Source organism: Somniosus microcephalus, unplaced genomic scaffold (assembly GCF_052327205.1).
Source record: "Somniosus microcephalus isolate GS21.2 unplaced genomic scaffold, FLI_Smic_1.0 unresolved_chr3, whole genome shotgun sequence".
Lineage (NCBI taxonomy): Eukaryota > Metazoa > Chordata > Chondrichthyes > Squaliformes > Somniosidae > Somniosus > Somniosus microcephalus.
In genome coordinates this window covers 69,786,117-69,799,270 of record NW_028225181.1, presented here as the reverse complement: position 1 = coordinate 69,799,270, position 13,154 = coordinate 69,786,117, and the positions used below count along the sequence as shown (strand labels likewise).

Sequence of the window (13,154 nt, the reverse complement as noted above, 5' to 3'; positions counted from 1 at the left end):
TTAAAAATAATAAACCTGTGGAAAAAAAATTCTAAATTGCACTACAAGACCACTTACCTGTAAAACTAAGTACTTACGTGTGGTTTTTCAATGCGTAAAAACCGGAGCCCTTTACACATGCGCAAATCTGTAAAAATACAGGAAATCCAAGTCGCACGCGCTGCCCAATACCGCGCATGCGTTCAGCCTCTTAACCCCTTGGGTCAGAGGACAGGAAATGCCGGTTTTCAGCGCATGCGCTGTGCATGCTGAAAACCGGCAATTCCTCCTGGCACACGCGTGAGTACCCTGTCCGTACTCACGTGTTGTGACAGGAATTACTGGGCCCATGTAAAATAATGAAAGACAGAGAAATGGCGAGGTTGTACGGTGAGGCTGGGAGATGAAGAATGGAGTCAACTTCCTATCCACGCTGCCCCCTCCCTTTAATACCGCAATCCTTAATTAGATCAACAAGCCTCCTGTCCGGCACCTCATCAAACACCTTTTGACAATCCATCAACACAACATCCACTGCATTTCCTCCCTCACTACACTGTGTTATTTCCTGAAATAAACCCTGCTGTCTGTCCTGAATTAATCCATTTCACTACCAAATGTTGCAATGTTTGCTCCACACCACAGGGTTTCATCTGTTCAAAGCCACAACAGAAAGTGTACAAAATAATGAGGGGCATAGATAGGGTAGATAAAGAGGAACTTTTCCCCTTAGTGGGGGGGTCAATAACAAGGGGGCATAGATTCAGGGTAAGGGGCAGGGGATTTGAGGAGGAACTTTTTCACCCAGAGGGTGGTTGGAATGTGGAACTCAATGCCCAAAAGGGTGGTGGAGGCAGGAACCCTCACAACATTCAAGAAGCATTTGGATGAGCACTTGAAATGCCATTGCATACAAGGCTATGGACCAAATGCTGGAAAATGGGATTAGACTGGACAGGGATGGATGGGCGGCGCAGACACGATGGGCCGAAGGGCCTCTTTCTGTGCTGTAAAACTCTGACTCTATGAGAAAGAGCCAGTTTTCTCCTGGAGTTTGAGAGAAATCAGGTTTGAAAATGATGCAGAGTTTCAGCCAATGAGGGAGCTCTGGGCTGAGCCCCGCCCACTGGGTGCCTCAAGCCCCGCCCCTCATACACTCCGATTGGTTGCAGGACCTGCCGCCCACTTGGTCCTCCAGCCCCGCCCCTCTCTTCCTATTGGCCCAGAGCTGCCGTCAATCACCCGGGCAGTGCGAGCTGAGCCGCTGACACATCAGGTGAGAGAGCTCAGGGAGCGGGTTATTGAACCCCGGGGGAGGCTGTGAGATTCTCAGCTCAGCTCTGCTCGGTGCTGTGTGAACGGACTGCTCCACACCCCGAGCTCAGGGAGCGGGTTATTGAACCCCGGGGGAGGCTGCGAGATTCTCAGCTCAGCTCTGCTCGGTGCTGTGTGAACGGGCTGCTCCACACCCCGAGCTCAGGGAGCGGGTTAATGAACCCCGGGGGAGGCTGCGAGATTCTCAGCTCAGCTCTGCTCGGTGCTGTGTGAACGGGCTGCTCCACACCCCGAGCTCAGGGAGCGGGTTAATGGACCCCGGGGGAGGCTGCGAGATTCTCAGCTCAGCTCTGCTCGGTGCTGTGTGAACGGGCTGCTCCACACCCCGAGCTCAGGGAGCGGGTTAATGGACCCCGGGGGAGGCTGTGAGATTCTCAGCTCAGCTCTGCTCGGTGCTGTGTGAACGGGCTGCTCCACACCCTGAGCTCAGGGAGTGGGTTAACGAACCCCGGGGGAGGCTGCGAGATTCTCAGCTCAGCTCTGCTCGGTGCTGTGTGAACGGTCTGCTCCACACCACAAGCTCAGGGAGCGGGTTAATGGACCCCGGAGGAGGCTGCGAGATTCTCAGCTCAGCTCTGCTCGGTGCTGTGTGAACAGTCTGCTCCACACCCCGAGCTCAGTGAGCGGGTTAATGAACCCCGGGGGAGGCTGCGAGATTCTCAGCTCAGCTCAGCTCGGTGCTGTGTGAACGGTCTGCTCCACACCCCGAGCTCAGGGAGCGGGTTAATGAACCCTGGGGGAGGCTGCGAGATTCTCAGCTCAGCTCTGCTCGGTGCTGTGTGAACGGGCTGCTCCACACCCCGAGCTCAGGGAGCGGGTTAATGAACCCCGGGGGAGGCTGCGAGATTCTCAGCTCAGCTCTGCTCGGTGCTGTGTGAACACACTGCTCCACACCCCGAGCTGCTCATGGGGAATGCCAGTATGGAGGGCCCAGTGCAGAAGGCCCAGGGTGGAAGACCCAGAGGAGCGTGTCCTAGGCGGGAGGCCCAGCATGGACGACACTAGGCGGAGGACCCAGTGGAGAGTGTTCCAGGCGGGAGGCCCAACACGGAGGACCCCAGGTGGGGGGCCCAGGGCGGAAGACCCAGAGGAGAGTGTCCCAGGCGGGAGGCCCAACACGGAGGACCCCAGGCGGGGGGCCCAGGGCGGAAGACCCAGAGGAGAGTGTCCTAGGCGGGAGGCCCAGCACAGAGGACCCTAGGTGGGGGGCCCAGGGCGGAGGACACTAGGGGGGGGCCCAGGGCGGAGGACACTAGGCAGGGGGCCCAGTGTGGAGGACCCTAGGCGGGGGGCCTAGAGTGGAGGGCCCAGCCCGGAGGATATCAGGCGGGGGGCCTGGGGCAGAGCAGCTGGTCGACAGAAGCGGAGTCGGGAGATGCTGTGGGTGAGTATGCTGCATGGTTTCTAAAGTTGAAGAACGGTCTCCGGCCCAAATGAGTTCTACCGGCCCCGCCTGTGCTCTGTTTGGTGGCAGCTGTGATGCTTTTTCTTGGTAACAGGTGCCGGTTTGTGCGCTGCCATTCTGGTGGAGGAAAGACAGACTGTGTCCATCTATAGTGTGGAGCTTGAGCGGCCATGAGATGGGAAAAGAGAATGGAATAAAAGTGAAAAAGGAAAACAAAAGGAAGATAAAAGGCAAAACAAAGTAATATCGGCAAGGAATAATGAATGTCTTGATGGCTGGGTCCTGTGAGTGATAACAGCAAGAAGGGGGGAATTTGAGTAGTCGTTTTCCTCTTTTACGTATTTGAGAAAGTGGTCGGCTTCTTTTCTGTGGAAAAGTTGAAGACTGTGGACAAGGATCATGACATTATATGGTTAGATAACATCAAGTGAAAACGAGGAGTTATTAGAGTGCCAATAGGACTGGCGTGGAACTGGTATTTACTTGTTTTGTTGAAGAAGTTTCGGGTTCTGGTTAAAAGTAGTTTGCTTGACGTTTTAATTGATTTCTGATATGGTTATGGGACTTTGTATATTGTGGTGTTATTTAGTGTTAAAGCCTTCCTTAATCGAACGAACGAAGGCTCAAGTGAATGCATGCATGCGGACACAAATAATACGCACGCATACACAATGGAACTTACATTCGAACAAATGAAGGGCCCTCACTCCCCAGGATGAAGGCCCGCTTGGTGAGCGTGAGGCCTGCCGGACGGATGAACGAACGCACGCACAGAGGTAGACAAATGACACGTACGCACGCATACACAATGGAACTTACGTTCGACCGAATGAGGGGTTCTCGCTCCCTAGGATGAAAGTTGGCATCCTATTGGGTGAGCGTGAGGCCTGTCTGAACGGATGAACGAATGCACGGATGCACACAGGTAGACAAATGACACGCAGACCTGCACAATGGAATTTACGCTTGAGCGAATGAACGAACGGAGGAATGAATGACCGAATGATTGAGCGATGCCAGTAGGACTTTCTTTTCTTGCTTTATTAAATAGTGGCAGTTTGTACTGTAAACATTATTGATTTACCTGTAAAAATTTATTATTGTATTTATATTGTTGACCATAAAGCTGTTTTTTGAGGCTTTATCCTTTTTATTGTGGTCAATGAATGTAACGGATTTACTATGTAATTGAGGAGTTATATAAGTACTGTTGTACTTGAATGTAAAAAAAAGGACAACAGGTAATACCAAGCAAAAACAAAGAGTTACCAGATTGCCAATAGGACTGGCATAAAATTGTTTTTCACTATGGGTACCTGAACTGTTAATATTATTGGTTTATCTGTAAAATTTACCACTGCATTTATACTGTTAACCCTAAAGCTGTTTTTAAGGCTTTGTTTTATTGCGGCTAATGAATGTGATGGATTTATTATGTCATTGATGAGTTGTAACAAGTACTACCATATTTAAATAAATATGTTTGATTTTTTAAAAAAATGAACCCCGGGGGGGATGCGGGCTGCACACACCCCGAGTGTGGCCCCAGGCCCCATTATTAAAACACTCAACATTATCTGATTCACACACACGCAGGGTGGGCCTCAGGCCCCGAACAAGAGCCTCCGGGCCGGGCGTTTGCCCCAAGCAGGGCGGCAGCTGCGGGGCTTTCTCCCGGTGACAGGCCCGGGTTCATGGCCGCCATCTTGAGAGGCTCAGGGGGCCGCAGGGCGCATGCGCAGCCCCCTTGGGTAGGAACCAGGAGGAGAGAATCTTGACCATCTCTATCCTGGACTCTCAGTGATGACTTTTGTAAACTCCTTTTACGGGCTGTGAGAAGGGCAGCATTTACACAACGCAAACTCAGACCAACTACAACTTACCTTTATATAGCACCTTTAAAATGTCACAGTAGCGCAGTCAGACAATAATCGACACATATACTTTGTTTGTGGTCCAATGCACTGACACAAAGTTCCTTCACAACTGTAACAATTTTATTACGGTTGCTGTGAAGACTGCACTAACTCTGCTTGTACACCTGGTCTCCAAAGGAGACAAAACCGGACTAATGCTGCCGAGCTCAGCTCTCCATGTTTTTCCAGTGGCTGAAGGGTCTGTAACCCTGTCAGGGGCGCCCCTGCCCCAGGACTCAATATCCACCACTGGTGCACTGTGTCTGCAGTATATACGGTCTACAAGATGACCACGGTCAGGCCGTGTGGAGTCAAGGGCCAGGCAGCAGAATGGATGGAAAGATCGCAACAAACTTCCCTTAACTCTAACCCTCTGATTTCTGTTTTCTAGCCAGCTTTCCATCCATTCTGTTGCCTGGCCCTTCACTCCACATGGCCTGACCGTGATCATCTTGTTGATCTTACAAACTGTTTATGGATAGCAAGCTGGTTACAAAACAGAAAACAGAGAGTAGGGGTTAAGAGTAGCTACTCAGATTTGCAAAAGGTGGGAAGTGGTGTTCCACAGGGATTGGTGCTGGGATCACTGTTGTTCATAAACGATTTGGACTCGGGAATCAGAAGTACAATTTCAAAGTTTGTCGATGACACCAAATTGGGAGGTAGAGTTAATACTGAGGAAGAGAAAATGCAAGAAGACATTAATAAATTTTAGAATGGACATGTAAGTGGCAAATGAATTTCATTAAAGATCAGTGTGAGGGGGCGTGTTAATGAATTTCTCTATAGAGCAGTGTGAGGTGGTGTTAATGAATGTCACTAATAATCAGTGTGAGGTGGTGTGCTAATGAATTTCACTATAGATCAGTATGAGGTGGTGTGTTAATGAATTTCACTGTAGGTCAGTGTGAGGTGGTGTGTTTTGGTGGGAAGAACAAGGAGGCCACACACTACTTTGACAAGGGGGTGAAATTGGGTTGCTTTGTGCCTCCCGCGATATTCAGTGGGAGGTTAGAGGCGGTGGTAGCCAGTAGCACCCCGCGGCACTGCACAGCCGGCAATGACGTCATTGCCGTGCACAGCACCCCGGCTGCAACCTTGGGTTATGACCCCTGACCTATCGCCGGACAACATGTCCAACAGGGTCAGGGGTCGTTCTTGCAGCCATGGCGGCGCTACTTAAAGGGCAGGTGTCGGGCGGCAACTTTTTATTTTGGCCGACTGCCAGCACCTGCCCCCCTCCCCTTTCTGCTTCGGGGTGCCAGCCGCGATCGCTCAGCCTGGCGTTCCTCTTGATCCGACACCCCGCTCCCCGGTGGTCCAGCAGGGCCCCGGTGTGTGCAGTGCTCAGCCTCTCCCCTTTAATCAGGGAGGGAGTTCTGCTGTGACGCAGTGCTATGTGCTGACGGGCACGGCGCTGTTACACGAAGCACTGTGAAATTCACTGGTAGCACCTCAAGAGGGAGGAGAGCGCTTCCAGTAGCACCCCGCCTCCTGCTTGGGGCGCTATCACTGAATTTAACGCGCAGGGGCGCTAACTTCAGCCCCGGTGATATTAGCGACCCAAAGGGGGCGCCACCGAATTTCCCCTGAAGAGTCTAAATGGGCTGGAGAAGCAGAGGGAGCCAGATACACAAATCACTAAAAGTAGCAACACAAGTTAATAAGGCCATTCAAAAAAAAGCACTGGGGTACATTCCTAAAGGAGCCTTCTGTTCCATGCCTAGGAGCTCTGAACCATGGCAGAGAGCGGCTGGGACACGTTTCACAGCAACTTTGCTGTCAGTGAAGAGAGACAAGAAAGACCAAATTGCCGTTTGCCCCTCTCAGTGTGGCCCTGAAGGACTGTATCCAGGCTAGAGTTCTGTTCCCACTGTACGATCCTCCCCCAGATTGTCCTTTCTGAGCTCCAGCCAGGTGATGCTAAACACTCAGGTGGGAAAGACAAAAATCTACAACAATGTGTTTAAAGCAAAGTCGATTTATTTGACATCTATCCAGAATATTAAACTCCAGCACAGTTCCCGGAGTTATTAACATCAGCAAAAACAAACCCCAACTGTCAGAATGAACATGGTTCAGTCCTGGATGTGATTAACAGCAGCAACAGAATCCAACCCCTGCAGTCACTTGTGAACTCGCTGGTGTGTCAGCAAGTGGGGTGACTGAGTGAATCCCTTCCCACACACGGAGCAGGTGAACAGCCTCTCCCCAGTGTGAACTCGCTGGTGTGTCAGAAGGTGAGATGACTGAGTGAATCCCTTCCCACACTCAGGGCAGGTGAACGGCCTCTCCCCAGTGTGAACTCGCTGGTGTGTCAGCAGTTGGGATGAATTAGTGAATCCCTTCCCACACTCAGAGCAGGTGACCGGCCTCTCCCCAGTGTGAACTCGCTGGTGTCTTAGCAGGTCAGATGACTGAGTGAATCCCTTCCCACACACGGAGCAGGTGAACGGCCTCTCCCCAGTGTGAGTGCGCTGGTGTATAGTGAGCTCAGATGATCGCCTGAACCCAGTCCCGCAGTGAGAGCACCTGAACGGTCTCTCGTCAGTGTGAAGACTTTGATGGCTCATCAGGTCCCCAGAACTTTTAAAGCACTTCCCACAGTCCGAGCAGGTGAAAGGTCTCTCATCAGTGTGAACTTGCTGGTGACTCAGCAGGTGGGATGACTGAGTGAATCCCTTCCCACACTCAGAGCAGGTGAACGGCCTCTCCCCAGTGTGAACTCGCTGGTGTGTCAGCAGGTGGAATGAATTGGTGAATCCCTTCCCACACTCAGAGCAGGTGAACGGCCTCTCCCCAGTGTGAACTCGCTGGTGTCTTAGCAGGTCAGATGACTGAGTGAATCCCTTCCCACACTCAGAGCAGGTGAACGGCCTCTCCCCAGTGTGAACTCGCTGGTGTCTTAGCAGGTCAGATGAATGAGTGAATCCCTTCCCACACTCAGAGCAGGTGAATGGCCTCTCCCCAGTGCGACTGTGCTTGTGTCTCGATAGGCCAGAGGATTGGCTGAAGCCTCGTCCACACACAGAACACGTGTACAGTTTCTCCCTGCTGTGAACAGTGCTTTTTGGTTCCATATTCAAAGGCCGATGATATTCAGTTCCTGATGAATCGAGTGACTGTCAGATCTTGACGTGATGTGTGGTTTGAGTTACCCGTGTGAAAATCCTCCCCTTCTAATACCCTGTAAAATGAATTTAAAACAGGGAGCGTGAGAGAGAACCCACTAAAGAGGCAGGTTGTGAAATTGAGCTCAATGAATCTGGTCATTTGTGGGGCCGGCACTAGAAAAAAGTGACCATGAAAGCTGCCGGATTGTCATGAAATCACACTGGTTCACTAATGTCCCTCGGTGAAGGGAATCTGCCACCTGGTCTGGGCCTCTATGGGAGGAGAGAGAGAGGTGGGAGTGGGAGGGGGAGAAGGTGATGGACTTTATACATCTGAAACTCGACCAGAACTTTGACAGAACCTCCAAAACCCACAACCTCCAGCACCTAGAAGGACAAAGGCAGAAGGTGCATGGGAGCACCATCACCTCCAAGTTCTCCCAGTCACACACCATCCTGACTTGGACATATATCGCCGTTGCTACATCATCACTGGGTGAAAATCCTGGAACTCCTTACACAACAGCATTGTGGGAGTACCTTCACCACACGGACTGCAGCGGTTCAAGAAGGCGGCCCACCATCACCTTCTCAATGGGAAGATGGGGATTGGCAACATATTCTGGTCTTGCGAGCGACACCCACATCCCAAGAATGAATTAAAACAAATCTGAATGTAAACTGGATTAAAAGCCTCTACAGAAATACTTGTTCCTAAAACAATACTCTTTTACATTGTAGGGACAGTGTCTGTGTAACAACCTAATCTCCCCAGAATCCACCTCCCTTGACAGTCTCACATTGGAAATTGTTGGGTCCTCCTAGGCTCAGAAGTACTGGGGGTTAAACCCAGCAGCTTCTCCTCCATCTCCACTCCAGCTCAAACTGAAGCAACAAAAAGACCTACACAGGCGGCCGGGGACCTACCTTCCATCAGCCTGCAATATAACTCTTCCCCACAGCTACTGACTAATGGCGGCCACAGCACCCACAATTCACCGCGCCCCAGAAACCGCTCTATCCAACGCGCTGATTTCCCCGCTGAGAGTGCGCATGCTCCTCGGGGCCGCGGGCCATTCTGGGAGCCTGGCTCCTGTCCTTTGTCCCGAGCCAGAGTTGGTGGAACTGGCTGAAGAAACCGGGAAGCGGTGGCTCGGATGGGGGAGGCGCTGCACCCTGGGTTTCCTGGTGCCAGGACCCTGGCCGCACGTCCGCCGGGCCCGGCCACTCTGATTCTGATTGAGGTTTTTGATGAGGTAACAGAGAGTGTTGATGAGGGCAATGCGGTTAACGTGGTGTACATGGATTTCCAAAAGGCGTTCGACAAAGAGCCATATAATAGGCTTGCCAGCAAAGTTGATGCCCATGGAATAATAGGGACAGTGGCAGCATGGATATGAAATTGGCAAAGTGACAGAAAACAGAGAGTAGTGGTGAACGGTTGTGTTTCAGACTGGAGGAAGGTATACAGTGGTGTTCCCCAGGGGTCGGTACTAGGACCACTGCTTTACTTGATATATATTAATGACTTAGACTTGGGTGTGCAGGGCACAATTTCAAAATATGCAGATGACACAAAACTTGGAAGTATAGTGAACAGTGAGGAGGATAGTGATAGACTTCACGAGGACATAGACATGCTGGTGGAATGGGCGGACACATGGGAGATGAAATTTAACGCAGAAAAGTGCGAACTGATATATTTTGGAAGGAAGAATGAGGAGAGGCAATATAAACTAAAGGGTATAAGACTAAAATGTGTGCATGAAAGAGAGACCTGGGGTATGTGTGCACAAATCATTGAAGGTGGCAGGGCAGGTTGAGAAAGCAGTTAAAAAAGCGTGCGGGATCCTGGGCTTTATAAATAGAGGCATAGAGTCCAAAAGCAAGGAGGTTATGATGAACCTTTATAAAACACTGGTTCGGCCTCAACTGGAGTATTGTGTCCAATTCTGGGCCCCGCACTTTATGAAGGATGTGAAGGCCTCAGAGAGGGTGCAGAAAAGATTTACAAGAATGGTTCCAGGGATAAGGGATTTCAGTTACGTGGATAGACTGGAGAAACTGGGATGGTTCTCCTTAGAGCAGAGAAGGTTGAGAGGAGATTTGATAGAGGTGTTCAAAATCATGAGGGTTCTGGACAGAGTAGATAGAAATATAGAAGATAGGAGTAGGCCATTCGGCCCTTCGAGCCTGCGCCGCCATTCAATGAGATCATGGCTGATCATCCAAATTCAGTACCCTGTCCCTGCCTTCTCCCCATATCCCTGGATCCCTTTAGCCTTAAGAAATCTATCCAACTCTTTCTTGAATATATTTAATGAACTGGCCTCCACCGCCCTCTGTGGCAGAGAATTCCACAGGTTCACCAGTCTCTGGGTGAAGAAATTCCTCCTCATTTCTGTCCTAAATGGCCACCCCTTATCCTTAGACTGTGACCCCTGGTTCTGGACTCCCCGGCCATTGGAAACATTCTTCCTGCATCCAGTCTGTCCAGGCCTGAGAATTTTATAGGGTTCGATGAGATCCCCTCTCAATCTTCTAAACTCCAGTGAGTATGAGCCCAATCGACCCAATCTCTCCTCATACGTCATTCCTGCCATCCCAGGTGTCAGCCTGGTGAATCTTCGCTGCACTCCTTCCATGGCAAGAACGTCCTTCCTCAGATAAGGCGACCAAAACTGCACACAATACTCAAGGTGTGGTCTCACCAAGGCCCTGTACAACTGCAGCAAGACATCCCTGTTCCTGTACTCGAACCCTCTCGCTACGAAGGCCAACATACCATTTGCCTTCTTAACCACCTGCTGCACCTGCATGCTTACCTTCAGCGACTGGTGCACAAGAACACCCAGGTCTCTTTGCACTTCCCCTTCTCCCAATCTATTGCCATTCAAATAATAATCTGCCTTCCTGTTTTTGCCACCAAAGTGGATAACCTCGCATTTATCCACGTTATAGTGCATTTGCCATGTTTCTGTCCAATCACCCAACCTATCCGAATCATACTGGAGTTTCACATCCTCCTCACAGCATACCCTCCCTCCCAGCTTTGTGTCATCTGCAAATTTGGAGATATTATATCCAATTCCCTTGTCCAGATCATTAATGTATATTGTGAACAGCTGGGGTCCTAGGAGCAATCCTTGCGATACCCCACTAGTCACTGCCTGCCACTCAGAAAATGACCCGTTCATTCCAACTCTCTGCTTTCTATCCGCCAACCAGTTCTCTATCCAAGTCAATACCTTGCCCCCAATCCCATGTGCCTTAATTTTGCATGCTAATCTCTTATGCGGGACCTTATCGAAAGCCTTCTGAAAGTCCAAATACACCACATCCACTGGTTCTCCCTTATCTATTTTACCAGTTACATCCTCAAAAAATTCCAGTGGATTAGTCAAGCACGATTTACCTTTTGTAAATCCATGTTAACTATGTCCGATCCTGTCACTGCTTTCCAAGTGCTCTGCTATTACATCTTTTATAATGGACTCTAGCATTTTCCCCACTACTGATGTCAGGCTTACTGGTCTATAATTCCCTGCTTTTTCTCGACCACCTTTTGTGAATAGTGGGGTAAAATTAGCTACCCTCCAATCCATGGGAACTGTTTCAGAGTCTCTCGAGTTCTGGAAGATGACCAGCAATGCATCTACTATTTCTCGGGCCACTTCTTTAAGCACCCTAGAATGTAGATTATCAAGCCCTGGTGATTTATCGGCCTTCAGTCCCATCAATTTTCCAAACACCATTTCCCTACAAATTCTGATTTCTTTCAGTTCCACCCTTTCTTCAGACCCTATGTTCCCCAGCATCTCTGGGAGGTTATTTGTGTCCTCCTTTGTGAAGACAGAACCAAAATATGTATTTAGTTGGTCAGCCATTTCTTTGTTCCCCATTATAAATTCCCCTGATTCTGACTGCAAGGGACCTACGCTTGACTTCACCAATCTTTTTCTCTTCACATATCTATAAAAGCTTTTACAGTCAGTTTTTATGTTCCCTGAAAGCTTACTCTCATATTCTATTTTCCCCTTCTTAAATATTCCCTTTGCCCTCCTTTGTTGAATCCTAAACTGCTCCCAATCCTCAGGATTATTGCTTTTTCTGGCCAATTTATATGACCTCTCCTTGGATCTTATGCTATCGCTAATTTCCCTTGTTAACCACGGTTGAGTCAACTTTTTTGTTTAATTTTTATGCCAAACAGGGATGAACAAATTCTGTAGTTCATCCATTCGGTCTTTGAATGTTTGCCATTGCCTATCCACCGTCAACCCTTTGAGTGATATTCTCCAATCAATCAGACAGAAGCGCAGGGTGTGAGGGTGAACAGGAGTTAAGACACAGACTGAAGCGCAGGGTGTGAGGGTGACCAGGAGTTAAGACACAGACTGAAGCGCAGGGTGTGAGGGTGAACAGGAGTTCAGACACAGACAGAAGTGAGGGTGTGAGTGTGAACAGGAGTTAAGACACAGACAAAAGTGCAGGGTGTGAGGGTGAACAGGAGTTAAGACACGGAGAAGCGCAGGGTGTGAGTGAACAGGAGTTAAGACACAGACTGAAGCGCAGGGTGTGAGGGTGAACAGGAGTTAAGACACAGACTGAAGCGCAGGGTGCGAGAGTGAACAGGAGTTAAGACACAGACTGAAGCGCAGGGTGTGAGGGTGAACAGGAGTTAAGACACAAACAGAAGCGCAGGGTGTGAGGGTGAACAGGAGTTAAGACACAGACTGAAGCGCAGGGTGTGAGAGTGAACAGGAGTTAAGACACAGACTGAAGCGCAGGGTGTGAGGGTGAACAGAAGTAAAGACACAGACTGAAGCGCAGGGTGTGAGTGTGAACAGGAGTTAAGACACAGACTGAAGTGTTTTGGATGAGTTGAAGTTTATGGAGGGTGGTAGTTGCGAGGCCGGCCAGGAGAACGCAGGAATAGTCGATTCTCGAGGTAATAAATGCACGAAGAGGGTTTGAGCAGCAGATGGGCTGAGGCAGGGGCAGAGACGGGCGATATTACAGAGGTGGAAGGAGGAGGTCTCAGCTGATCTGCTGCTGAAATCCATCACCATGTCTTTGTGAGCTCGAGACTTCAGTGTTCCAATGCTCTCCTGCCATCTTCAAGGATTGGTGTCCAAACACCCCTGGTCTCTCTGTTCCTGTATCCCCTTTAACATTGTGCTATTCCATTTATATTGCCTCTCCTCGTTCTTCTTACCAAAATATATCACTTCACACTTCTCTGCATTAAATTCCGTCTGCCCATTTCACCAGTCTGTCTATTCCCACCTGAAGCCTGTTACTGCCCTCCTCATTGTTTACTACATTTCCAAGTTTCGTGTCATCTGCAAACGATGAAATTATGTCCTGGTCCAGCCCATTAATATATATCAAAAAGAGCAGTGG

General features: G+C 49.8%; 1 protein-coding gene across 1 annotated transcript in view; it reads right to left on the bottom strand.

Annotated features, from left to right (window-relative positions):
- Nucleotides 1–6,606: 6,606 nt before the first annotated feature.
- Nucleotides 6,607–13,154, bottom strand: part of LOC147091910 (uncharacterized) — a 34,622-nt gene continuing 28,074 nt past the window's right edge. The window contains exon 4 of the mRNA XM_085976636.1: nt 6,607–7,754. Coding sequence (XP_085832762.1) covers nt 6,762–7,754 — 993 coding nt within the window. The 3' untranslated portion in view covers nt 6,607–6,761. The remainder of the gene's footprint in view (nt 7,755–13,154) is intronic.